General features: G+C 42.4%; 1 protein-coding gene and 1 non-coding gene across 6 annotated transcripts; both read right to left on the bottom strand.

The window, feature by feature from the left end:
• Window positions 1–3: 3 nt before the first annotated feature.
• On the bottom strand, window positions 4–27870 carry LOC110525599 (angiopoietin-related protein 2). 5 transcript variants are annotated; one of them, XM_021605851.2, is made up of 6 exons: window positions 27483–27869; window positions 27182–27364; window positions 17032–17957; window positions 2767–2960; window positions 1312–1582; window positions 4–1150 (listed from the first exon to the last, which is right to left on the bottom strand). In XM_021605851.2, the coding sequence occupies exons 3-6, from the start codon at window positions 17924–17926 to the stop codon at window positions 951–953; spliced, it is 1560 nt and encodes a 519-aa protein (XP_021461526.2). In that variant the 5' UTR covers window positions 17927–17957; window positions 27182–27364; window positions 27483–27869; the 3' UTR covers window positions 4–950. The 5 variants fall into 5 exon arrangements, with proteins under 5 accessions (XP_021461526.2, XP_021461528.2, XP_021461527.2 ...); XM_021605853.2 differs by having other exon boundaries at window positions 27182–27346; XM_021605852.2 differs by having other exon boundaries at window positions 27182–27335.
• Window positions 15515–15568, bottom strand: LOC118965109. Its single transcript, XR_005052441.1, has one exon. It is a non-coding gene; the product is annotated as a U7 small nuclear RNA (small nuclear RNA).
• Window positions 27871–27992: the final 122 nt, after the last annotated feature.

The following is a 27992-nucleotide window of genomic DNA, read 5'->3' as shown; positions in this document are numbered from 1 at the left end:
TCATTTTGGGGCATTGTGTGTAGATTGTTGAGGGGGGGGGGGGACTTTTTAATTAATTTTAGAATAAGTCTTTAAAAATGTGGAAAAAGTTAAGGGGTTTGAATATTTTCCCAATGTACTGTAATGTTAAGTCAGTTGTCATTATTCCCTGTACCTTGCACTCTGCCACACCAGCAGTATGTTTATTGGAATGATCTAAATCATTGTTACTTTGAGTTTGTAAGCCAGATATCAGGTCATAACTGTTGACAGTACTAGTGCCGTAGAGCAGACTGTTGTATCTATTCCCCCTTTTACATAAGTGATAGACATTAGATTGTGTATGTTGACAAAGATTATGGCTAACATATTAAGAGTACCTGTCTATACCATAGTTTAAGAAATGTGATTATTGTTTCCTATAAATTACTCACCTGAAGAGCTTGATTTAAACACCATAAGGTTAGTCACTGGATACAATGTCCTGCGTCATCTTCATTCTCATAAAATTATGTTCTGCACTATAAAACATACGGACTACAATATAAGATTGCTATTCCAAGCTACTTAGTGTGACCACTGTGAACTGATGTACGCTCTCCTCTTTTTCTTTTCATCCTGTTTTCTCCCATATGAATCACACCGTACCAGCAGTTCTAAGGCAGTAGTACACTGCTCAAAGTTAGGTAAACAGACACATTTGAACTAAATTGAAAGGGAGAGAAGCAAGCATACAGCCACACCGTTACATGTGTTTGTCTGTGGAGCAACAGGATGGACCCTGCTTCTCCTTTATTGCTCCACCAAGAGTCCTGCCTGAGGCTTAGATATTGCACTGTCTATGTCATCATCTTCTTGATCTGGCTGTGTGAGATGCCTTTATTTCAGAGTTCAAGAGTTGTTTGAATTGAGGTTTTTGTGGAGAGGAAGTCGTTTTTGAAAAGGGGCTACTTTGTCTTGTTTATGGATATTTAATGAAAGGTGTTTGGGTTCGGTCGTATCATCATAGATACTTTCTTCAGGGAGTAGGCCCCTCCTCTGAATTCAGCCCAGTAGACTCCATCTTGGTAGCGACTGCGGTAGTGTCCTCCTCTGTACCATACTCCGTTGAGGTTAGAATGGGCACATGCATTGTACCACCAGCCTCCCTTCTGGTAGTGGGCACAGTTACCTGGGTTGAAGCAAATATTAGTTAGACAATATTGTAAAATCTCAACAAAAATGTATTGTGGGCTGACAGTATGGACTAGGCTAATTAACCGAGTCAGAACTCAACACTAGAAATGTTATCTCGTGTTTCTGTTTCAACGTGACTGAGTGAGCGTGTGCTACCTGTATATGCATCATGGTCTCTGTCCAGCGTAGTGAACTGTTTGCCATTGTGCCAGGTGAGGGAGTCTCCGGCGTTGCCATGGTAGCGGCCCACCCTGAGCTTGTAGAAGTCTGCCTCAGGCTCCAGCCTGAAGCTGGCGTACTCTGCAAACACCTTCCTCCCAGACCAGTCTTCCAGAGTCACCAGCAGCTTGTAGTTCCTCTGGTTGGTCAGCCAGTAGATGTTCTCCAGGCCCAGCCAATACTCTCCATCGATGTTCCCAAAGCCTTGCTATGAGGGGCAAAGGGAGAATACATACAACACAGTCAACATGATGGGCTTTACACAAGACCTTTCAGCTGAATGCAGTTGGTCTTGAGGTCTGGGGGATAATTCAGAGCCTCTTCTCTAGTCGGTGCCTGGGAAGTACTGAGATAAACAGTCCCTCTAGATGCTCTGACAGTAAAGGTCAATATGAATCTTTCTTAGAGTGTTGTTTATTGTCAGGGAAGGTACCAGAAAATAGCACATGAGCCTACTACACCATAGCCAGTATTCAGTGGTCAGATCTTCACTGTCTTGCAATTATAAAAAATGATTTAATGGCCTGTAGAGGAGAGTGGGGGATCTACAAGATGTGTGCTGGTCTGGACTGTTCTGCCTCAGTTCCGTGCCAGGACAGGTCACTGGATATGATGTGTTTTACATTACATTGCACATGCTTTGAATCATGGGAATATCTGGCAATTGTACACATTTAATTCCCATGTGTTTTAATGTGTATCGTAAAGGTCTTGGAAAGTTCTCTGGCAAGGATTTAAACAAGATTCTTGCAAATTGTCTGTCTGCCCTATGATGTTTGCACTCAAATTGTTTTGCCTTGTTGCAGTGCTTCAGATCCTTACACTAGCCAGACCCTTTTCACCTCATTCCCCACTGGCAATATTCATCCCTTAGTATTTCATGCTGTCCTCATGACTGCCTGTGTAATGTTGTGTAACTACCTGAATTCAGAAATTTATTTTTCCTCAAACAATTGCTGTGATGTAAATATAAGTAATTTTCATGGACCATGAATCATTTTTCAGTGGGCAATATTTTTATTGGGGCATTTATTTCCAGTATGGCAGCTTTTCATCCACACGTTTCTCATTAAGCCTGTATGCGTCCTGTGTGGACTAAAGACCCAACTCCTGTTGACGGATGGTATGAGTCATTGGCCAGTGGTGTGACTGACAGGTGCAGAACCCTGTAGGTACAGGCAGTGCAAGGGACCATTCTCCTCAAACCTCAACAATGACTTAGTTTATTTATTAGTTCAGATCTTTTTAACGTCAGACACACCAGACATAAGTCACCTGTTTCACTTCGAACTACTGCCAATGTTCAGCATACAGACACAGTTCTACATAGGATAGAACCTGCCTCCCCTTTATACTAAAAGAGTTTGACTTAGTGTGGGGCTGTTTACATACCTTGTAAGTCTCCCAGTTCCTGAAGAAGTTGACTGATCCGTCCAGCCTCCTCTGGATGACGGTCCAGCCACCAGGGTCGTGTCTCTGGTCACACCACACCTGCATTAGTTTGTTGGCGTTCTCTGGCTTCACCAGGTACATGCCACTGGCCGTGTGGCCATCCTCAAGGGCCTGTAGGCAGTCCTTCCATGGCCCTGCATGGGACAGGAAATGAGACAGACACAGTGGTTAGACAGAAAGCCTGGTGGAGTCAGTGGAGGTTGTCAAAGGATCTTTTTTTCTATAAAATGAGTCATTTTCACATTCATAATTAACCCTTGTGTGGTGTTCATGTTTTTGTTATTCACCCAATGTTTGCGGGTCTGGACCCACAACATTATTGGGTTTTTAAAACAATACAGCCATAACAATTTTTGTAAAAATACTTAACACTTAATATTTTTATGTTGACTGATATCAATTACAAGGAATATAGACAGCATACATGGTTAATATTTGCCATTTACCTCTGCTAGATCACATTGACCAATAAAAGAGCTATTCGTTTTTTTCATTATGTAAACAAAAATCAATTATAATTAATTTAAAAAAAATGTTTATCTTGAACAAATATAAATGAAACAAGGTTTTCCTCACTATTGATGTTTATTGCTTTGAACTGAACAAATTGGAAGGACTAATTTTACATACAGTATTTTATGGAAATTATAAATGAGCCCCATTGAACACAAATTAAGGCCGGTCTACACACCACATGAGGGACAGAGTTTTACTGTGGGTGTGTTGCTAATGTATTTATTGCATTTGATGCATGTGAACTGTGTCTTCCTGTCCATCTTGGGTCCACACACAACGCAGCACTTCTTCTTGTTGCTACCGGTTGCAATCTAGAATGATGAAAACACTTAGTTCAGGAATTTTACTAACATCTCACTCACTCACATGTATAGTTACAGCAGGCCAAGGTAGGAGAGTCAGACACACACACATGCAACAACATCACTAACACTTACCTCTGGTATTGGAGTTGTTGGTTCTGTGGGTCAGACGGATGGGGCACCAGCATCCTCCTCATGATGGCTGCAGAAGCTGGGGTCCTTGGGATATGTTGCCTATTCTGGATTTTAGGTCTTACCAATGCCTTGCCCAGCTCCTCGAGAAAGTGCCATCTCCTCTGGAGCTTCCCTCTGTTCCAATCTGGGTTCAAGGCCATCAAGATGACAAACGGATTGTACACTGAGATGTCCAAGATGTTGAAGAATATCGTAAGGTTCTTCTTTTCAGCTGTAGCCAGTCACCAGCTTGTCTAAATTGTCCACCCCTCATTTTGTGGCATTGTAATGCATTATGATTTCTGTTTTTTGATGTTCCTGGCCACAGATTCTGCCATCCCAATGCAGTGTACTCATGAGTTCCACATTTTTGTCTTTCTTTAAGGACACTAGGGCCGTGTAGGCCGTGAACACAAATGTAGAGGAATTGATAGGCCTGTTCTGTGTATTCAACAGCTGAGTTGGGAGCTCTGGCTTGTTTTTTTTCGTACTGTTCCTACCATCGTCAGCTTCATCTTGGGGAGCTCCTGTCCCAACTTGTGCAAAGTAAAACAGTTTTTCCTATGATGTTGTGGCCACGGAGTCCTTGTGTCACGTCCAGGACAACCCACATCCCTTGGTTATTCTCAGGGGCTCCTCCATCTGGCTTCCCCATATACACTTGCAAGTTCCACGCATAGGATGAAGCAGCATCACAGAGGGCCCAGATCTTGATTCCATATTTTGTATGTTTAGACGGTATGTACTGCCTGAAGGGGCAGTGTCCCCTAAATGGAATAAGCTGCTTATCAACAGTAACGTTGGGCCCAGGGTTGTGAAACAGGAGAAGGCGGTCCACCCACTTGTCCCACACTGACCTGATTGCAGCTAGCTGGTCTCTCTGCCGCTGAGCTGGTCTGGTGTCTCGGTTATCGAAGCGAATAATCATAGAAATAATGTTGAAGTTTTTCAGAGACGTTGTTGCACGGAAGAGTTCTCTGACAGTTTCTGCATCCCACCGGGATTCTGTGGATTCCCCACTGAAAACACCAGCAAGGATAAGAACCCCAAAGTATGCATGTAAATGAGTTTGGTCCATCTCCTTTCATCGCTCTCCAAAAACACACCTTCCCTCCAAATGAGTGCAGTCCAGAATGATTTCCTGGATGGTGTCTGGGATGAACAGTTCAAAAGAAGACTTTATGTCCTGAACATGAGTAACCGCCATCGGCCCTGGTTGCATCCTTATCACATTGACAGCTATGCGGGGTGGCTCATTCCTTGGGCATATTTCTCCTCCTGCAGGCTGCTGATGAGCTGGTTGCTGACAGGCTGGTTCTGGGGCTGGCTGAGGGTCAATCTCATCGTCTTCTTCCAACTCACTGTCAGACTCCGAATTGACAGAGACATGATCCTCATATTCTGAAAATTCTTCATCTTCCAAAGTGGAAGATGCTACAGTGCCTTGCGAAAGTATTCGGCCCCCTTGAACTTTGCGACCTTTTACCACATTTCAGGCTTCAAACATAAAGATATAAAACTGTATTTTTTTGTGAAGAATCAACAACAAGTGGGACACCATCATGAAGTGGAACGACATTTATTGGATATTTCAAACTTTTTTAACAAATCAAAAATTGAAAAATTGGGCGTGCAAAATTATTCAGCCCCCTTAAGTTAATACTTTGTAGCGCCACCTTTTGCTGCGATTACAGCTGTAATTCGCTTGGGGTATGTCTCTATCAGTTTTGCACATCGAGAGACTGACATTTTTTCCCATTCCTCCTTGCAAAACAGCTCGAGCTCAGTGAGGTTGGATGGAGAGCATTTGTGAACAGCAGTTTTCAGTTCTTTCCACAGATTCTCGATTGGATTCAGGTCTGGACTTTGACTTGGCCATTCTAACACCTGGATATGTTTATTTTTGAACCATTCCATTGTAGATTTTGCTTTATGTTTTGGATCATTGTCTTGTTGGAAGACAAATCTCCGTCCCAGTCTCAGGTCTTTTGCAGACTCCATCAGGTTTTCTTCCAGAATGGTCCTGTATTTGGCTCCATCCATCTTCCCATCAATTTTAACCATCTTCCCTGTCCCTGCTGAAGAAAAGCAGGCCCAAACCATGATGCTGCCACCACCATGTTTGACAGTGGGGATGGTGTGTTCAGCTGTGTTGCTTTTACGCCAAACATAACGTTTTGCATTGTTGCCAAAAAGTTACATTTTTGGTTTCATCTGACCAGAGCACCTTCTTCCACATGTTTGGTGTGTCTCCCAGGTGGCTTGTGGCAAACTTTAAACAACACTTTTTATGGATATCTTTAAGAAATGGCTTTCTTCTTGCCACTCTTCCATAAAGGCCAGATTTGTGCAATATACGACTGATTGTTGTCCTATGGACAGAGTCTCCCACCTCAGCTGTAGATCTCTGCAGTTCATCCAGAGTGATCATGGGCCTCTTGGCTGCATCTCTGATCCGTCTTCTCCTTGTATGAGCTGAAAGTTTAGAGGGACGGCCAGGTCTTGGTAGATTTGCAGTGGTCTGATACTCCTTCCATTTCAATATTATCGCTTGCACAGTGCTCCTTGGGATGTTTAAAGCTTGGGAAATCTTTTTGTATCCAAATCCGGCTTTAAACTTCTTGTTCTTCATGATGCTCTCTGCGCTTTTAACGGACCTCTGAGACTATCACAGTGCAGGTGCATTTATACGGAGACTTGATTACACACAGGTGGATTGTCTTTATCATCATTAGTCATTTAGGTCAACATTGGATCATTCAGAGATCCTCACTGAACTTCTGGAGAGAGTTTGCTGCACTGAAAGTAAAGGGGCTGAATAATTTTGCACGCCCAATTTTTCAGTTTTTGATTTGTTAAAAAAGTTTGAAATATCCAATAAATGTCGTTCCACTTCATGATTGTGTCCCACTTGTTGTTGATTCTTCACAAAAAAATACAGTTTTATATCTTTATGTTTGAAGCCTGAAATGTGGCAAAAGGTCGCAAAGTTCAAGAGGGGCGAATAGTTTCGCAAGGCACTGTATTTCCACACTAGCTTCTCTCTCTACAAAAATTATTTCTAAGGTCCTCTGATCAGAGATTATTTTTGCTATACTGATTGATTGTGGTAAGGAGCACACATGCAAAGCTATTTATTTGTTGAGTCCCTCCCCCAATTTGCACCTGGCTGGGGTAGAGTGTGGGAAAATACAGATTTTTTTGTACAATGTATCGAAATAATGTATTGTAATAACATTGCGTAGGTTCCCGCAAAACATTGTCTAGTTTCACACACTACAAAGGGTAAAGAGTGTGAGAAAAGCGGGAGACAGGCAGGGAGACAGACAGGTTCTTGGTGCTATGTTGAAACAGCAGGCCCAGGGAGGAGGAAGACAGAGTGAAGGCACACAGCAAACCTTTTTGTTTAATTTTTACTTGTTTTCACCTACACACACACTTTTCTACACTTTTTAATTAACCTGGGTCCAGTGGACCCAAACACCACATACTGTATGTAATATACATGTGTAGGGGGGTGCACAGTGTGCACTCAATAAATGTGTTATTTTACATGTTCTTCACAGAAAATGAGCCAAGGCCAATGAGTCTCAGGTTGAAAAAAGTTATCAATTTGATAATTTCTCTTTAGTAAACATTGAAAATGGGTCCCACAGACCTGAATACCACACAAGGCTTAATGCAACATTCTTATTGTGTGACCATCACAGTACTGGAGATCGATGCTATACAGCCTAATTGAAAAGACCACGGCATCATGTTACTGCTGCTACTCCCATTTTACAGTAGCTTTCAGTTTAAGGCCAGGATTGACTTTGGTTGCTGCTCTCACAAGTGAAATGACTGCAGGCTGTGCAGCCAAGAGCAACATTGGCACATGGCTATAGGGAGGCCTGATTGCTGAATGATGCAACATTAGCAGATACTGTAGATCAGCAGGCACTCTAAAGGTCCCTTGTTGATGAATGATATCATGGGCATTGGGCTGTAGAAAACACTCTTTTGTTGAAGTAGAGTTGGAAAGTCTCTTAATATTTAATCACTGTCTTTCTAAACCCCTATTAAACCCTTGCATGTTTCTTATGTTGTTATTGTCAATGGGTGTTTTTGACCTACCCCAGTGGAGGTAAAACCACATCCTCTACAATACTGACCCAGAGAGCAGTTGTGCTGTCATGCAGATCGGAGACATTCCATGTGATTGATAGTGTTTTCATAAAGCGTGTTCTCTCAGCAGTGGGCTTTAGCTTGGCCATTCTCTGGTAATCTAATCTCAGATATCAGCCATTAAAACTCTACTGAGACAATGGCCTCCTTCATCTGGAAAGACCTGTGTATTTGTGGACACACCATGTGCCATACAGCTGTCTGTCCACATTTCATCACAATATTGTTTTGAACATTTGTATTAGGACTGATGCCCAACTGAGCGTTCTACTCAATGCAGTCTTTAAAAAAATGTTTTACCTTTATTTAGCTAGGCAAGTCAGTTAAGAACAAATTCTTATTTACAATGACGGCCGACCCCGGCCAAACCCGGACGACGCTGGGCCAATTGTGCTCCGCCCTATGGGACTCCCAATCACGGCCGGATGTGATACAGCCTGGATTCGGGACTGTAATGACACCTCTTGCATTGAGATGTAGTGCCTTAGACCGCTGCACCACTCAGGAGCCCTAGTGAGTCTTAATGGGTGTCTTAATGGGTGCTGATGAAGATTTTGTCTAAAGTGCATTACTGTGGCTTGGAAACACGATGACATTTTAAAAGGAGGGAAATAATTAGTAGGACAAGCTTTTGCTATCACTGTGATGTCTCCAAATTGACTAGCATTTAGCTAGGTAACGTTGGCATTGCTATCTACAGTTGAAGTCGGAAGTTTACATACACCTTAGCCAAATACATTTAAACTCAGTTTTTCACAATTCCTGACATTTAATCGTAGTAAAAATCCCCTGTCTAAGGTCAGTTAGGATCACCACTTTATTTTAAGAATGGGACATTTCAGAATAATAGAGAGTGATTGATTTATTTCAGCTTTAATTTATTTCATCACATTCCCAGTGGGTCAGAAGTTTACATACACTCAATTAGTATTTGGTAGCATTGCCTTTAAATCCTTAAGCCATTTTGTCACAACTTTGGAAGTATGCTTAGGGTCATTGTCCATTTGGAAGACCCATTTGCGACCAAGCTTTAACTTCTTGAGATGTTGCTTCAATATATCCACATAATGTTCTGTCCTCGTGATGCAATCTATTTTGTGAAGTGCACCAGTCCTTCCTGCAGCAAAGCACCCCTACAACATGATGCTGCCACCCCCATGCTTCACAGTTGGGATGGTGTTCTTCGGCTTGCAAGCCTCCCCCTTTTTCCTCTAAACATAACAATGTTCATTATGGCCAAACAGTTATATTTTTGTTTCATCAGACCAGAGGGCATTTCTCCAAAATGTATGATCTTTGTCCCCATGTGCAGTTGCAAACCGTAGTCTGGCTTTTTTATGGCGGTTTTGGAGCACTTTTCACACCAAAGTACGTTCATCTCTAGGAGACAGAACGCGTCTCCTCCCTGAGCGGTATGACGGCTGCGTGGTCCCATGGTGTTTATACTTGTGTACTATTGTTTGTACAGATGAACGTGGTACCTTCAGGCGTTTGGAAATTGCTCCCAAGGATGAACCAGACTTGTGGAGGTCCACAATTTTTGTGAGAGTTCTTGGCTGATTTCTTTTGATATTCCCATGATGTCAAGCAAAGTTTGAAGGTAGGCCTTGAAATACATCCACAGGTGCACGTCCAATTGACTCAAATTATGTCAATAAACCTATCAGAAGCTTCTAAAGCCATAACATCATTTTCTGGAATTTTCCAAGCTGTTTAAAGGCAGTCAACTTAGTAAACATCTGACCCACTGGAATTGTGAAACAGTGAATTATAAGTAAAATAATCTGTCTGTAAACAATTGTTGTAAAAATGACTTGTGTCATGCATACCGTAGATGTCCTAACCGACTTGCCGAAACTATAGTTATTTAACAAGAAATTTGTGGGGTGGTTGAAAAACGAGTCAGACTCCAACCTAAGTGTATGTCGACTTCTGACTTCAACTGTATTTCTGATTAACTTTGCTAGCTCATGGCAACCTTGCCATCTCTTTAAAGTTAACTTGACCACATCATAATGATGACAAAGTTGTTTTCTACAATGGATTTTTTAAAATCTACTTCAGCAATGTCCAAGCAGCAATGTTTTCAAGCCATTATAGTGTACATTTGATGAAACAGTCATTAGCCCCCAATCAGAAAGACCTGGCATCAACCATCAGCCAGACATCAATATGCTGCAGCATCTGTAGAACGTTGATAGCAATGGCAACGATGCAACCTAGTGACGGAGGTGCAACCCATGAATACGCAACTTGGAGAAGTACAAGTACAGGCTATGCTCTGTCTTATGGCTGCACCTCCGTCGAGTAGAAATCATCATAACAATTCTAATAAATGCAAAAGTTGGGCAATAGATGAAAATACTGCAAATGTTTTATTTTTTAAATAATCCATCAGATTTTGACTGATTTATAGCACATAAAACATTTTACTGACATGGACAAATAATGTATGGAGTTCAGTGATTTTGATGGGAATTCAGGCATTGAATTTATTGTTGAATTTCACTTTTTCTTAGAACGCAATCATATATACATTTTCTTATTGCATCAGATATTTTGTGTTAAAATAGATAACTATTGGGCGTATTTGCATTAATAAATTTACACAAAGGGATGGAACAGGGCGGAACATGGCTGCAACCACCAAACACTTTGGTCTACCCTACCTGCTCTTACCTGTTCTGTCTGCCCTACCTGCTCTTACCTGTTCTGTCTGCCCTACCTGCTCTTACCTGTTCTGTCTGCCCTACCTGCTCTTACATGTTCTGTCTGCCCTACCTGCTCTTACCTGTTCTGTCTACCCTACCTGCTCTTACCTGTTCTGTCTGCCCTACCTGCTCTTACATGTTCTGTCTGCCCTACCTGCTCTTACCTGTTCTGTCTACCCTACCTGCTCTTACCTGTTCTGTCTGCCCTACCTGCTCTTACCTGTTCTGTCTGCCCTACCTGCTCTGTCTGCCCTACCATCTCTTACCTGTTCTGTCTGCCCTACCTGCTCTTACCTGTTCTCTCTGCCCTACCTGCACTTACCTGCACTGTCTAGACAGCCTCATTAATTACTGTTGTTGTCACGTTCTGTTGCATAAGAGTGTCAATAGCAGAATACCCTCGGATAAAAAAAAAATCAACAATATATGGCTGAAAATGACAGATGACCACCTCAGGTGGACGAGGCATGTGCGTTGCTAGTGTAAGTATGTGGGTGAAAAAAATATGTTGGGGTGTTCCAGCATCAGACTGTGTGGGTCTTGCAGCACTACAATGATACTTTTTGCAAAACATTACCTCAACTCAGATTTTCCTGAACCTCTTCAAGTGTACACTATTAATCTGGTTGTTTATTCAAATTCATTATACTGAATTGGACTAATTTAAAATAATCCTGCTACATTAAAATCCTTATTTTACCTCAGTAACTCTGCCAGGGAGACCGCTGGAACTTATCCCAAATTCCAAAATGTTCAAACTTTCACTTCACGTTTCATTTATCTGACATAATTCCCAACTTGGCAGTTGGTCGTTTAACAGAAGTACTGTGATGGGGTATTTAATATGGCTATGTTTTGAAGACAAATTTGAAAACTGACCATTAAAGCATTGTTGTGTCTTTCTGTAGGTTAAAGTATGTTTCCTTATCTCTGAAACATCCTCCACCACCATAGATGTTCTAATGCATTTAGCAGCATATATAATATGATTCACTGCATAGAAGTAACAGAACTGTATGCTAAAATGGATGCTCTGACAGATACCAAATTCTGAGCAGGATGTGTTTTCTATTGTTCTGCCGTATATCATTTAACGAGGAATGAAGTTTATGTTAAATGCTGCACGTGTTTGGTTTATTAGTCTCTCTTGGTGTTTGTTCTCTTTGAAACTGGTTAATATCTGTAAAAACAGGTTCATATCTGTAATAACATGAATTGGCTTATTGCCTGTCAGCCGTTACTCTCCACCTAGAAGAGCTCTAGTCATCATACTTGGAAACCGGCTTCTATTGGGCTGCTGGTGTAACAGTATAGCTTCCGTCCCTCTCCTCGCCTCGAACCAGGGACCCTCTGCACACATCTACAACTGCCTCCCACGAAGCATCGTTACCCATCACTACACAAAAGCCACGGCCCTTGCAGAGCAAGGGGAAAAACTACTTCAAGGTCTCAGAGCGAGTGACGTCACCGATTGAAATGCTATTAGCGCGCACCTTGCTAACTAGCTAGCCATTTCACATCAGTTACACTCACCCCCCTTTTGACCTCCTCCTTTTCCGCAGCAATCAGGGTCAACAGCATTAATGTAACAGTTTAGTTTCCGTACCTCTCCTCGCCCCTACCTGGGCTCGAACCAGAGACCCTCTGCACACATTGACAACAGTCACCCAACGAAGCATTGTTACCCATCGCTCCACAAAAGCCGCGGCCCTTGCAGAGCAAGGGGAACAACTACTTCAAGGTCTCAGAGCGAGTGAAGTCACCGATTGAAACGCTATTAGCGCGCACCCCGCTAACTAGCTAGCCATTTCAGTATTTTCCTATTCAAGAGTTTACACTAGTGGTCACCAACCTTTTCTGCGTCAAAATCACTATCACGGTCAAAAAGCAAGCCGAGCTCTACCGCTCAGAATTTTTTAAAACATGTATTTTTTATTTACATTATCCTAATAAAAACTGTTCTGTAGGAATGAGGTTTGTGCACTAGGCCTAATATATTATCACAGCATATTGGCTATATGCCTGGCCTGCCAATATTATTATTCTCAGAACAAATTATATTTGAAAACTCAAGCTTTCATAACATAATAGATAAGTTGATGTGCAAGGCACAGCTGAGCGTAAGTTGAAATAATTAGCTTTTCTATTTTACTGGACTGATGTTACCTGCATCTGATGGTCATGGTGCTTTCAAAACAACCGGGAACTCAGAAAAAAAAACTAGGTCAAATCATGATGTCAGTGATCTTCAGGTCGGAAAGTTGGAGCTCTAGAAAGATACCCATGTGTTTGATATATTTGATACCATTCTGTTGATACTGCTCTTGCCATTACTACAAGCCCGTCCTCCACAATGAAGGTGTCACCAACCTCCTGTGGTATCGGTACACTTGGCTACTCATTCATTGCAGCTGCAGCGCGAGTGGAAGTAGGGAGAAGCGCTCTTTATGTTTTGTAATAGTGTTGAATAAAAACAGTGTTGACAATGCTGAATAAAAACATGAACTGGACCAGTTGGTGACCACTGGCTTACACTGATGTGATTAGCCAACTGACCTGTTTAGGACAAGATGGACATTTGTACAGAGACAGGAGGAAGAGAGGTATACACACAGAGACTGAAGCAGCTAGTCTGTGTCCAACCAGGGAATGGAAGCGAGCCCTGGTTTAAAATACTGGGAAAAGGCAGTGTGTGTGTGTGTGTGTGTGTGTGTGTGTGTGTGTGTGTGTGTGTGTGTGTGAGAGAGAGAGAGAGGGGTGATAGAAAGAGAGGAAGACCAGACAGGGGGATGTCAGGCTTTCATAAAGAGGTCACACTGACAGCCTGGCTGTATCAGAATAAAAAGGAGGGAAATCAAGGAGCTAATTCCAAGTAGGACTGTAAACGACAAGCAGGACTGTCACAGACAGAGACAGAGGAACAAAGGTTCACATTGTAAATTGCCAGGCTAAAACAGGTCAGGTTGTGCTTGGATTGCATGTGGGAAGTAATCCATCAGCCAGCCTCCTTCTCTCCAGTGGGCTTTGTGGAAGAGCTGTGTTGTTTAGACATAAACCAGAGGGCTGAGCCTGCCACTGTGGCAGAACATTTGACTGATACAAGCCTAGTGGGGATGGAATAAATGACATCACACAGATACGTATTCATTATCTTTCCTCTTTCTTTTCATACCCTCTATTCCTTACTCTTTCTTTCTTTTCTTTCTTTCTCTCTCTACCACCACACCTCTCTCTCTCCATTCCTTTCTGCATTGTAATAGGACTCAGTTTTTGTGTGAGGAGTTTGTATAACCTTTGAGGGGTGAGTTGCAGTCGGCCCTGACAGGAAATTGCTTGCCCCCCTTCAAACACAGTCAGGAAAGCACACTGTGGAACACAAACATTTCTATGGAAAGAGCTGTACAGCATAAGCCAGTGTTTCCGACTACATTCAAATTACATGGTATCTAGTGGATGTACTGTATCTGTTAACAAGAAAATTCCTTATGGAAGCCTCACCGAGTCTTATACATCCTCTGGACAATCCGTGGCAGAGTGCTGCTAGCCTGTGGTGGGGTTTCCCTCATAACTGAAACGCTATATTTACCATGCTACCATTGTCAGGGATAGATTGACCATGAAATGCAGTGTAAGCTGGCTTCGCCCCCTCAGCAGTCGGCTTGTAGCCCATGGTGAGTTGAGACCACACAATCCCTGTCTCTAAACTTCCCTTCATCTGGTGTCTGTCCACTGAGACACATCTGCTTTTCACTCAAAAATATTATAGTATACTATGGTATAAATACTATAGTATTCACTGTAGGGTTTTTGCGGACTTTACTGTAGTATTAACTGTTGTGTTTTTGCGGCCATTACTGTAGTATACTGTAGTATTTAGAATTGACTAACACTGTTGTAAAAAAACTGTAGTATAAACTAGTAATTACTGTACTGTTTTTGAGAACTGTATATACAATAGTAATTACTGTAGTTTTTTGCTGACTGTAGTATACTGTAGTATTTACTGTAGTGTTTTTGTGGACTGTCGTATTTACTGTAGTGTTTCTGTGGACTGTCATATTTACTGTAGTGTTTTTGCGTACTGTAGTATACTTTAGTATTTACTGTAGTGTTTTATATCGGACATTACTGTAGTGTTTACTGTGGTGTTTTATATCGGACATTACTGTAGTGTTTACTGTAGTGTTTTTGTGGACTGTCGTATTTACTGTAGTGTTTTTGCATACTGTAGTATACTTTAGTATTTACTGTAGTGTTTTATAGTGGACATTACTGTAGTATTTACTGTCGTGTTTTATAGCAGACATTACTGTAGTGTTTACTGTAGTGTTTTATAGCAGACATTACTGTAGTGTTTTATAGCGGACATTACTGTAGTGTTTTATAGCAGACATTACTGTAGTGTTTTATAGCAGACATTACTGTAGTGTTTTATAGCAGACATTACTGTAGTGTTTTATAGTGGACATTACTGTAGTGTTTTATAGCAGACATTACTGTAGTGTTTTATAGCAGACATTACTGTAGTGTTTTATAGTGGACATTACTGTAGTGTTTACTGTAGTGTTTTATAGCAGACATTACTGTAGTGTTTTATAGTGGACATTACTGTAGTGTTTACTGTAGTGTTTTATAGCGGACATTACTGTAGTGTTTTATAGCAGACATTACTGTAGTGTTTTATAGTGGACATTACTGTAGTGTTTACTGTAGTGTTTTATAGTGGACATTACTGTAGTGTTTACTGTAGTGTTTTATAGCGGACATTACTGTAGTGTTTACTGTAGTGTTTTTGTTTAATTATCTTTGACATAGAAGTGGGGTCTTTCTCCTTGAGGAAACCTACTGGACAAATACTAAAAGAGCACATTTTCCATAACCTGTAGGTAGGTAGGTAGGACTGGGGTCTGAACGGATAGTTCAGAGCGTCTGCTCTTTTCTGTAACCTATAGGGAACACAATATATGGTCTATACTTGGCATGTAGGTTTCTCACTAATCGGTTGCACAAATTGGGATATGGAGGAGGGGAATAGGCAGGGTATATGCAAATTAACTGCTATAGTATTACTGTAGTTTAAAAAGAGGTGTTTTCTTTTCGAACTGTAGTGTTTTTGCGGACATTACTGTTGTATTTACTACAGTGTTTTTTTGCGGATAATACTATAGTATTCTACAGTACACTACAATAATCTATAGTAAGTACTACAGATGATCGAGGGATAATACAGTGTGTAGTATAGTATTCTACAGCAGTGGTTCCCAGACTTTTTCACTCGGGGCCCCCCTTCCACCATTGGTGAACATCAGTAAGTTGAAAGCCTGACTGACTTCCTTAAAAAAAAAAAGACAATTGAGGAGGAGGGGAACTCCTCGCCCCACTTGCTGACCTCACCTATAGTTTGGGAACCACTGTTCTATAGTATACTACAGTTTACTACATAATTCTGTAGTAAGTACTGTAGTATGCTATAGTTAACTGTAGTGTTTTTTTAATGTCGGAATATTCATATCCAACAGCAATAGTCACCCGCACAGACATACGAGCTAACATTTCACTGTTAACAGTTAAATATGAGGAATAAAGGAATAAAACTTTAAAGACAATGATATACTGTAGGAATTAGTCATGTTTTGTTGAAGACCAGTCAGATTGTTTTACTTCTCTTATCAGATAAAGACCAAGTTAACTCGCCAAACACACACACAACTAGAGTACATGACAGACAGCCTTATCCAGTTGTGATCCCTGTTGTATTTCATCAACTATACAGTTAACTAAATCTATCAATTAATCATCCACTTACTTAAGCTTCATTAAGTGTACCAAATCAAGGAGGATAGGTTCAGACAGCTCCACTTTCACTGGCCTCAAAACCAGAGGGCTCTAGCCCAACCATCCATGAGCACACATAAATATGTGTTTTAAGATTCTTGTGTGGATTGTAATCAGCTGACTGTAGTATCAAGCCCATTAGATGATATGCATCTCAAAGGGTTTGAGACAACAACAGCTCTGTTCTCCCTTAGAGGCCTTTTCTCAGGGAATGTGTGGAACTTATTATTCCCATAGACAATAGTGAGAAGAATGGATAAAGAATGGAGAGCTGCTGTTGGCTGATGATTAAGAAATACCAAACTGCTCTCACACACAACCCTCTGTTTCAGACTGGCGCAGACATTAGTCTGATGAGTGTTCATAGAACATGCCAGCTTCTCTATTTCCGCTTGACCCCTCATATAAATGTAACTTCAGACCAGATCTGTATCAAGGAATATTAATTTCAATTGGTAACATAAAACAGCCAGGCTGCTCAATGAAACAGAGAGACTCACCAGAGGGTTTGGTAGTGATAGAGGGGCTGCCTGTGCCGCTGGGCATGGTAGGAATGACAGGCAGTACAGACTTCTGGTCACTCTGAATCTCGTTGGTGATCTGGTTGGTGAGGCGTGGGTAGGTGGGAGGTTGGTAGGGCTTGTTGATGGGTGGTGATGGTGCAGGTGGGGGTGGGGGCTGTGGCCTTGGCTGGGGGACGGGAACAGGGCGAGGGGGGCTGACGGGCCGACCCTGGCACTGCTCCTCCAGCAGGGCGATGAGGACCGACTGGTTGTTGGCCAGAGTGGCCAGGTGCTGGTACTTGTGCTCCAGGTCCTTGTAGCGGTTAGTGAGCTGCTGCATCTCCGAGGTCTGGTTGAGGATGCGGTTCTCCATCTGGGACAGCTCCAGGGCGTTGTCCCTCTTCCTGATGATCTCGTGTAGCAGCTGCATGTAGAGCTGGGTCACCCTGGAGTTCATGTTCCTGCTCTCCTTCCTCAGCAGCTTCACCTCGTTGACGATGCCTCCGTCCACCTCAACCAGCTGCTGCAGCGTCTCGATCTGCCTCTTCTGCTTCTGCAGCTCCTCGTTCAGCAGCTCCAGTTCCTGCTTGTTGACGCGGTTCTCCAGCGCTGCATCCGGCTCCTTGCGGTTCACACAGATGGCCCCTGTCACCTTCTGCTGGGGAACGATGAAGGTGTAGGAACACTTGTCAGGCTGCTGGGGTTCAGCTGCGGCTCGCCTGCTCCTCTGCCCAGGATACAGGAACTCTCTCTCCAGGCCATCCTCATTGCTCTCCCTTTCCTTGCTCCTGGCCTGGGGGTTGCTCTCCTGAGGGTTCCCCGGACCCTGGGGCTGCTTGGCTCCAGAGACAAGACCATACACTAGGAACAGCAGCACCACGGGGAGCTCCATCAGTCTGGGAAGGGCTCTCACTCACACACACCTTAGGAGGTATAGGGATTTAGAACAACAGGAATGGACGGGGAAAGAGAAAGGGAGGTCATTGGTTTGGCACAAATAATGAATTGTTTTAAAAATACTGTGATATTCCACGCTGTGGTCAGCTATCTCATTGAAATGATCTCTAATCGCACAATATAGGCCTACCGTTTTGATAAATGGATGAATGTGTTATAAAACCTAAACAAACTCATTTGTATAATTCAAAGGAAAGGTTCACCCATTTTTTATGTTATATTGTTTTTGTGCATCTCTGAGTGATGTCATGTTTTCATGTTTTTGAGCTGGCGCCCAATAGACTCCCATTGACTCCTTGAAGGAGAGCACTCTTTTTCCCAGAATACACCTCGCGGCCCATTGACGTAGCATGAGCAACGTTTCCCATCTCCTCAAAAGTATATCTGCCCTTGTAGAAATGTATTTGTGCAGTTTGTATAAGCGATTTTACAGCTAACTAGCTACATTACATGCTGATATTGTCTTTGGTATTATTGTGTGTTTAGCTACATTTGCTAGCTAGCCAGCCAGCCTATAGACAAAGCATTGCATTTTGCACAATGTAGTCGACTTGAGCTGCAACAGATTTCCACAATGATTTTCAATGTTGCTACCTAGCTTATTATAACGTCAAAATGAAACATTTGTTCACAAAAAATATTGTTGTTACTGTTATTTAACACTGAAAATTAAAGGAAATTGTGGTTTTTCCTTTAAACTCACACTCATATTCACTTCTTGGGGTTAGCATGTCTCAAGTGAAAGGGTATTATTTTGTCAGGTATTGTCACTTTGGTAATGGTGTGTTTTCCATGGGTCCTGTCTGTACAGGCTGAAAGAAACAAGACACTGATTCCAACACAAGATCTGGCACCACATATTCTATGCTTGTGATATCATTGAATGTTATCAAACAGTGGAAATCTCAACTCCGAGACAGATTTGATTTCACCAAGATGCCAAGCTGCCGTCCCATCATGTTTCTAAACAGGCACCAGGCTGGTGGTGTTGGCTATGGTTATGAGAGCATGGCTGGCTCTGGGCATTAAGAAACCTTTTTCGTGGCCTGCCTGTTTAGTCCATTAAGGCCCCTGCTGTTGACCCACAAGGCTGGGATCTACTCTTACACTGACAGGACATTAATGGGAGCCTTCACAGCTCCACTGATTGAGACCGGAGGCCGCATGTCCCTTAGAATGGCCTTCTCCCAGTCTCTATTACCTGTGAGGGCCAGGCAGGCACACACCTCAGGGAGCAGTCCTGTCCTGCCCTGGGAGCCCCTATTCATTCCAGAGCCCAGCCTAGGGCAACTCTGAGGGTCCTTGGGGCTAAATAAATATTGGCCACCATAAAAGGAAGCATTTCCTGCTTAGGATGCTGTGACTTTGTATTATATAACATCAACTGTAACTGTGTTGCATAATAAAAGTAGAGGAATAACCTTAAAATGTATGTTTGAGTATGAAAAACTTAGCCAGACACATAGACAGGGACATACAATTTGATCTGGATTGTGCTTTTACTTAACAGTAAAGTCATCTGCGATACAGTAGCTTGGGTTTGTGAACTGTTATTCAGTGGACCGGAATTAGATGTGTTAAATGGAAGTTGTTGGAGTGTCAATAGTCTAACCCTTTCCACCTCTGCTAAGGCAAGTGTTGTTTCTTTTAGCTAATGAGGTACTGATCTCTCTAGTTGGTAAGTTTTTTTTATTGATGTCAGGGAGTTGTGTTTAGCTAGCTGTCCTGACTCTGGCTCTCTTGGGTGACGGCCACTGTTAGGAGGAGTGTTTTCAAATGTCTATCCCCCATCTGCTCCTCAGTGCTGTGCAGGCCTGGGCATCACTTCTTATGGAAAGTTTGACATGCATAGCAGCTGATGCTGTTCTTGCGCCTTTAATATATTGATCAGATTGTATCAGACCTGAACTGTTTACCAAGAGAAGGACACTGGGGTGCATTCACAAGTTAAAGAACACATCATTGTGTGTATATAATTTCCTATATGTATTTGGAATATTGGAATTTCAATCTAAATTTAACCTGAAAAGAATGTAAACTCTTGAACCTTCTCAATGTGCTCTGGATCATTGCATTACTCTGTTTTATCAGTGTTGAGAGAATGTTGTGTAATATCAATCTTCCCTGACAGTGTGTCTCTGCAGAGAAGCTACATTTAAGTAGTGTGATTAATGCACAACAACATTTTAAGATACAACCCTTAGCTTTTTGCAGGAGTGCATGAAAAATAGGCACTTTGACTGTTTGTTCCATATTTCAAAGTGAAGGCATTTATATTAGAAAAATAGCCGGGCAGCAGTTGGAGGGGCTGTGGTGTTATTGGAAGCGGAGGGGATGCCCCAGAGTGAAGAGGAGAATGTGATAACAAGGGCCTGTACCCCTGGGGCTCCTTAATTGAAAGCTGCTGCATATTGGATTATGGAGGAGCCTGTGCAACACCTCCCCAGAGTCAGGACAATCCTTTCTTATCTCAAAGTGGGAGGCTTGGTGCAGGGCAGGCTCATGGCTGCCTAGTTCTGTTGAGTCTGTTCAGTATGAGGGTAACTATATGAACTGTTCAGCAGTTACTGCTAGATGTCTGACCCAAAGGAGAACCACGTGCATGATGCTCAGACTGCCTTCAGAATGAGAGGGGAGAACACTTGTTTTTGCCTTGCTATTCTGGGCTTGGGGCCAGCACATTAGGTTAAAGAGATGGAGAGCAAAACTGTCCAAGAACAAGGCCTTTGGAGATCTCTGGCTGGTATGAGGGAAATTATAGTTGAAGATATGAAAGATATAAAGGCATGGAATGGGAGAGACAGCCAGATATTAACTCACTTAAAAATTTTGTGCTGCTGCCATGTTTTGTTGCTACCATATTGGTGTCATGTGGTGTTGCTTCCATGCTGTGTTGTCATGTGTTGCTGCCATGCTATGCAGTTGTCTTAGGTCTTTCTTTATGTTGTGTTGTGGTGTCTCTCTTGTATTGATGTGTGTTTTGTCCTATATACAGTGGGGCAAAAAAGTATTTAGTCAGCCACCAATTGTGCAAGTTCTCCCACTTAAAAATATGAGAGAGGCCTGTAATTTTCATCATAGGTACACTTCAACTATGACAGACAAAATCAGAAAAAAAATCCAGAAAATCACATTGTAGGATTTTTAATGAATGTATTTGCAAATTATGGTGGAAAATAAGTATTTGGTCACCTACAAACAAGCAAGATTTCTGGCTCTCACAGACCTGTAACTTCTTCTTTAAGAGGCTCCTCTGTCCTCCACTCGTTACCTTTATTAATGGCACCTGTTTGAACTTGTTATCAGTATAAAAGACACCTGTCCACAAGCTCAAACAGTCACACTCCAAACTCCACTATGGCCAAGACCAAAGAGCTGTCAAAGGACACAGAAACAAAATTGTAGACCTGCAGCACTGCAATAGGTAAGCAGCTTGGTTTGAAGAAATCAACTGTGGGAGCAATTATTAGGAAATGGAAGACATACAAGACCACTGATAATCTCCCTCGATCTGGGGCTCCACGCAAGATCTCACCCCGTGGGGTCAAAATGATCACAAGAACGGTGAGCAAAAATCCCAGAACCACACAGGGGGACCTAGTGAATGACCTGCAGAGAGCTGGGACCAAAGTAACAAAGCCTACCATCAGTAACACACTACGCCGCCAGGGACTCAAATCCTGCAGTGCCAGACGTGTCCCCCTGCTTAAGCCAGTACATGTCCAGGCCCATCTGAAGTTTGCTAGAGTGCATTTGGATGATCCAGAAGAAGATTGGGAGAATGTCATATGGTCAGATGAAACCAATATGTAACTTTTTGGTAAAAACTCAACTCGTTGTGTTTGGAGGACAAATAATGCTGAGTTGCATCCAAAGAACACCATACCTACTGTGAAGCATGGGGGTGCAAACATCATGCTTTGGGGCTGTTTTTCTGCAAAGGGACCAGGACGACTGATCCGTGTAAAGGAAAGAATGAATGGGGCCATGTATCGTGACATTTTGAGTGAAAACCTCCTTCCATCAGCAAGGGCATTGAAGATGAAACGTGGCTGGGTCTTTCAGCATGACAATGATCCCAAACACACCGCCCAGCCAACGAAGGAGTGGCTTCGAAAGAAGCATTTCAATGTCCTGGAGTGGCCTAGCCAGTCTCCAGATCTCAACCCCATAGAAAATCTTTGGAGGGAGTTGAATGTCCGTGTTGCCCAGCAACAGCCCCAAAACATCACTGCTCTAGAGGAGATCTGCATGGAGGAATGGGCCAAAATACCAGCAACAGTGTGTGAAAACCTTGTGAAGACTTACAGAAACGTTTGACCTCTGTCATTGCCAACAAAGGGTATATAACAAAGTATTGAGATAAACTTTTGTTATTGACCAAATACTTATTTTCCACCATAATTTGCAAATAAATTCATAAAAAATCCTACAATGTGATTTTCTGGATTTCTTTTCTCATTTTGTCTGTCATAGTTGAAGTGTACCTATGATGAAAATTACAGGCCTCTCTCATCTTTTTAAGTGGGAGAACTTGCACAATTGGCGGCTGACTAAATACTTTTTTGCCCCATTGTATTTATTTTTTTATCCCAGAACCCATCCCCGCAGGAGACCTTTTGCCTTTTGCTAGGCCATCATTGTAAATAAAAATGTGTTCTTAACTAGTTAAATAAAGGTTAAAAAATATATACAATATCAGTCAAAGGTTTGGACACACCTACACATTCCAGGGTTTTTAATATAGTAAAGATATCAAAATTATGAAATAACACATATGGAATCATGTAGTAACCAAAAAAGTGGTAAACAAATCAAAATATATTTTTGATTTTTCAAAGTAGCCACCCTTTGCCTTGATGACAGCTTTGCACACTTGGCATTCTCTCAACCAGCTCCATGAGGTAGTCACCTGGAATGCATTTCAATCAACAGGTCTGCTTTGTTAATAGTTTGTTAGTGGAATTTCTTTCCTTCTTAATAAATTTGAGCCAATCAGTTAGGTTGTGACAAGGTAGTGGTGGTACACAGAAGATAGCCCTATTTGGTAAAAGACCAAGTCCATAGTATGGCAAGAACAACTCAAGTAAGCAAAGAGAAAAGACAGTCCATCATTACTTTAAGACATTAAGGTCAGTCAATGAGGAACATTTCAAGAACTTTGAACGTTTCTTCAAGTGCAGTTACAAAAACCATCAAACGATATGATGAATCTGGCTCTCATGAGGACCGCCACAGGAAAGGAAGACCCAGAGTTACCTGTGCTGCAGAGGATCAGTTCATTAGAGTTACCAGACTAAGAAATTGCAGCCCAAAAATTGCAGCCCATGTATAAAACACATCTCAACATCAACTGTTTAGAGGAGACTATGTGAATCAGGCCTTCATGGTCAACTTGTTGCAAGGAAACCACTACCAAAGAACACTAATAAGAAGAAGAGATTTGCTTGGGCCAAGAAACACGAGCAACGGACATTATACCGGTGGAAATCTGTCCTTTGGTCTGATGAGTCCAAATTTGTGATTTTTTTGTTCCAACCACTGTGTCTTTGTGAGCCGCATAGTAGGTGAACGGATGATCTCCACATGTGTGGTTCCCACTGCGAAGCATGGAGGAGGAAGTGTGATGGTGTGGGGATGCTTTGCTGGTGACACTGTGTGTGATTTATTTGGAATTCAAGGCATACTTAACCAGCATGGCTACCACAGCATTATGTAGCGATTCACCATCTGGTTTGCGCTTAATGGGTCTATCATTTGTTTTTCAACAGAACAATGACCCAACACACCTCCAGGCTGTGTAAGGGCTATTTGACTAAGAAGGAGAGTGATGGAGTACTGCATCAGATGACCTGGCCTCCACAATAACCCGACCTCAACCCAATTGAGATGGTTTGGGATGAGTTGGACCGCAGAGTGAAGGAAAAGCAGACAACAAGTGCACAGAATATGTGGGAACTCCTTCAAGACTGTTGAAAAAGCATTCCTCATGAAGCTGGCTGAGAGAATGCCTAGAGTGTGCAAAGCTGTCAACAAGGCCATTTTGAAGAATCTAAAATCTATTCTGATTTAACACGTTTTGGGTTACTACATGATTCCATGTGTTATTTCATAGTTTTGATATCTTTACTATATTATTATACATACATACACATATATATATGTATATATATATATATATATATTTTAGTATAAGCCTAGCCTACATTTTTGTCTCCCATTAATTGTGAAAACATGTCTTTAACACATTTAAATATATATTGTTACTGAATGCCCATATGTTATTCTCACAAAGTGTCTTCCCACGAGTAAAAGCTCAGAAGAAGCCGTGGTTAAGTTTTGGTTTCAGTTTTAGTCTTTTAGTGTGAAACTCTCCTCTGAATGCAGTATATGGGTCCCTTTCATGGAATGAATCAATTCCCACAAAGCCGTGTTGTATGATGCGGTGTGACGTCAACAAAGTAGATGCTGATTGACTAAGAGACGATAGTAAAGGTTGGATCAAGCTACATTATCTAAACATACATAGAAGACCTTATTAAGGTTCTGAACGAAAGAGACAGTGATGGCCTTCAGTAATATAAGACCACGTTGTGGGATGTACAACAGGGGGAAAAAATGAATTCCTCAGTGGGACAAAGAGGACAACAACACATGATAATGATCTGGTCTAATGGAACAGTCACTGTCTCCCTTATGTTAATGGCCTGGGATTGATGTGGTTTCCCTCTCTGGAACATTAGCTCTGTGTCTGGGAGAAGCTATGCTCCGGCCACTCCATGTCACTCCATGCCACAGAAAAGCTCCATAGTACTACGCGGTCAGCCAGGAGTCTCCAATTAGTCTCCCAGCCAGGCTTCCCACCACCTCAAAGCTGGAGGAAAATGCCTGAGCTGGCAGTGGGGGAGTGTGTGTGTTCAGATAACACAACATGCCAGACTCAGGCTCCCAGGGCTCCCAGGGCTCCCAGGGACCAGAGTTAGTTCTATTTGCCCCAAGACAGTCAATCTATTATTAACCCCTCCGTTAAATAGCACCCGAGGCAACAACAGCAGGCCCCATGCCCTCTTCTCCTCCGTAGTTATACAAAGACAGCTGACTAACTGGCCTTCTTATTGTCATGACATAAAAAGAGGACGGTGTTACTATAGACAAATAACTACAGTAGCTTTGTGGATGACAGTGCACTTGAGGTAAACAGTGTTCCTTATTAGGATTGTCTAATTAGGGTTGTTTTGCTCATTAGAATGTCTGTCAAATTCACAGCTTGGTAATGACTTTATCAAATCATCTCCCTGTTTTTCTCCGTATCTAATAGTGTGTGACAGGCAGTGCTTTGTGTGGGTCAGTGTGGCTGTGAGCAGCAGCGTGCTCCAGTGTTTTTGTTCATGCGTAGCCCATAATAATTAGTAGGTGAGCAGAGCCCTAGCCCTCGCCCTAGCCCCTCTCATTTCAGAGTGAGTGTGGCATTCCTCACATTCTTAGCCACTCTTTAGAGTGAGCTGCCACAGACAGACAGACAGACAGACAGACAGACAGACAGACAGACAGACAGACAGACAGACAGACAGACAGACAGACAGACAGACAGACAGACAGACAGACAGACACGCTGGTAGTTGTGAAGAGAGAGAACGACAGAGAGAGACGCCTCCTCTGCTCCAGCTCTGCTGTACCTACAAGTCAGTTCTGCCTTCTGTTCTACCACACCACAGCTAGTCATACATACACCAGCAGCTCTGTTATCTCAACTACCACAAACTAATACAAATGCACATAATTCTTCACAGTTTATTACTAGTCATAACATATCAATTCAACACCTCCAAATCTACAGCACTGGAGGACTGTGCAAAATGAGGTATATGCTCAAATTAGGACCAATTGACAGTGCTGGTTGTAAACATTCAGTATGTCTTGGATCAGAATTAAGTTCAGTTTGAAATGGTAATCTGAGTAATTCATTATCTAAGGTGACACCATTCTTTCCTTACGCATGTAATCCTGGTTTGCCCATAACATGACACTGTAGACATAATTAACCTCAGCCCAGCCTCAGCCCCAACCTCCGCTACCTGCTCAGTCTGCTCTGAGTCGGACGCTGATGGAAAGCAGCCATTCTTATGGCTTTCCACGGCAGAGAATAGTTCTGATGATAGTTTAGCACATTTAACATTTAATTTAATAAGGTTTCTTTCTTTTACTCTTTCAGGATTGTGTGTTGTGGTGTGTTTTGGACATGCTGTCAGGCAGGGGGTTTCAGAAATCGTTTTGATATGTTCCTAATTGCACCATCAAAGCACTCTTATCCACAGCCCTGGCAGCAGAGACAAAGCAGAGATTCAACAGAACAGCCCTTTTCGTCCGTGTCCACTTCAGCATGGAGGTATATCATGAGGCAGCAGAAAGTTGTACCCAGTACTTTGTGCAGAATTCTATTTTTTTTTTAAACGGTATATATTCATAAGCTTTATCCATTCATGTACAAATGACAGCAAACTCATTTAGACTAAAAATGCATCTGAAATTTGGCATTTTGTGATGTGAATTTCTGTTATTTTTCTGAATAATCAAACACCCTCAAATAAGCAACTTCTACTAGTGTGAACCACATCACACAAGGAGGGCATAGCTTCGTATGGCACTGCTTACAATCATGAATGCCCCAGAGATGCTCCTGGTAAAAAGACCAGGCTCCTACTATTGACACTTTTCACTGGCAGCCTATCTTTGTTGTTCGAGTATGTCTTTGGAAGGATGATAAGCTGAGTGTTTATCCGTGGTTATCAAGCCCTTGTTCTGGAAAGCTCACTACTTCGTTATCTCTGCTTTTGTGTCAATCCCTCTCTGCTGTGTCTATATCAGAGCCAGCTGCCTTGTTAAACAACTTAAAGGAATCAGACAGGGGAATTGCCCCGGGCAACAAACCTCTCCATGTATCTCCATAGAGATACCACTGAAGGGCTAAGCTTCAAACTGATCAGCAGGAATCTCTGGCTAACTCAACACAGGGTGGCCAAAGCCGTTCTGTCACTGTGCAGCTTAGCGATCAATTTTGTACTAGATTATCAACAGATAAGACTAGCCACACTTAAAGAACTATGAGCAAGCCATGCTAGATGGTTGCATGTACACATTCAATAAAGACAGTGAAAGATACAGGGAAAGTCAAATGCCACTGAATCCTTACCAGATAATTGTAGACTGTAGCTTGTTTTCCCTTCAGTTCCCTTGCCCTCCCGGCAACACTGATTGACGTGTCCCCTTGAAGAAAGTCATCACCAGTCTGTGTAAAAGCTGCTTGGGGCTGTCCCTCTCTCTCTGGATCACTTGCTCTTTGGCACCTGAGTAAACCCTGTCACTCAATAGTTGACTGTGGTTTGAATCATGTTATTACAACCAGGAGCTGCACTTGCTGGGAATAAGTCCTTTGTACTGTAGGCACTGGGCAAGGATAAAAAAATTAACCTCATAAGATTTTAGACACTTACCAATTAAAAGAGAATACATCCAAATGTGTTAGATGTAATGGGTAGTTTCCTCAGAGGCAGTGAGAGAGCAGCAGGCAGTGAGAGGCCAGCATTGTCTGGTCAGTGTGCTCTCTGTAGGCCGGTAGGAGAAGACTATCACTTTCTATGTGCTGAGTCCATCACTTCTGCTGACGACTGAGACAATCTTTTTCTGCTGCCCCCCTTAATAACTCCCCTTTTCTTTCTCTCCTTTCTCTCTCCCTCCCCTGTCTCTCACTTTCCTTCTCTCTCTTTTGCGCTCTCTCTCTCTCTCTCTTCCTCTCTCAGTGCATTTACATGATGAAAAATGCTCTGACACAACGTTTCAGTAAGCTGACAAATTTAGCACAGGCCCTCCCCTTTTCTCCTTTCTCCTCCCCTTGGCACAAAGACACCCACAAGCATGAGATACAAGCTCTGGCTACACACACCTCCCCTCTCTCATTCCCACACACATACACACTTCACTCCAGTTTCCCATCCCCCTCTTGG

Source organism: Oncorhynchus mykiss, chromosome 6 (genome assembly GCF_013265735.2).
Source record: "Oncorhynchus mykiss isolate Arlee chromosome 6, USDA_OmykA_1.1, whole genome shotgun sequence".
Lineage (NCBI taxonomy): Eukaryota > Metazoa > Chordata > Actinopteri > Salmoniformes > Salmonidae > Oncorhynchus > Oncorhynchus mykiss.
The sequence above is the reverse complement of the archived record's forward strand: the minus strand, read 5'-3'. Positions and strand labels throughout refer to the sequence as shown.

Coding starts and splice junctions, on each gene's coding strand:
- LOC110525599 (XM_021605855.2), bottom strand. CDS start 17,926: ATGGAGCTCCCCGTGGTGCTGCTGTTCCTAGTGTATGGTCTTGTCTCT. Junction 1,583..2,766: donor GGAACTGGGAGACTTACAAG/GTATGTAAACAG, acceptor TGCCCCTCATAG/CAAGGCTTTGGGAACATCGA. Junction 1,151..1,311: donor AGACCATGATGCATATACAG/GTAGCACACGCT, acceptor GCTTCAACCCAG/GTAACTGTGCCCACTACCAG.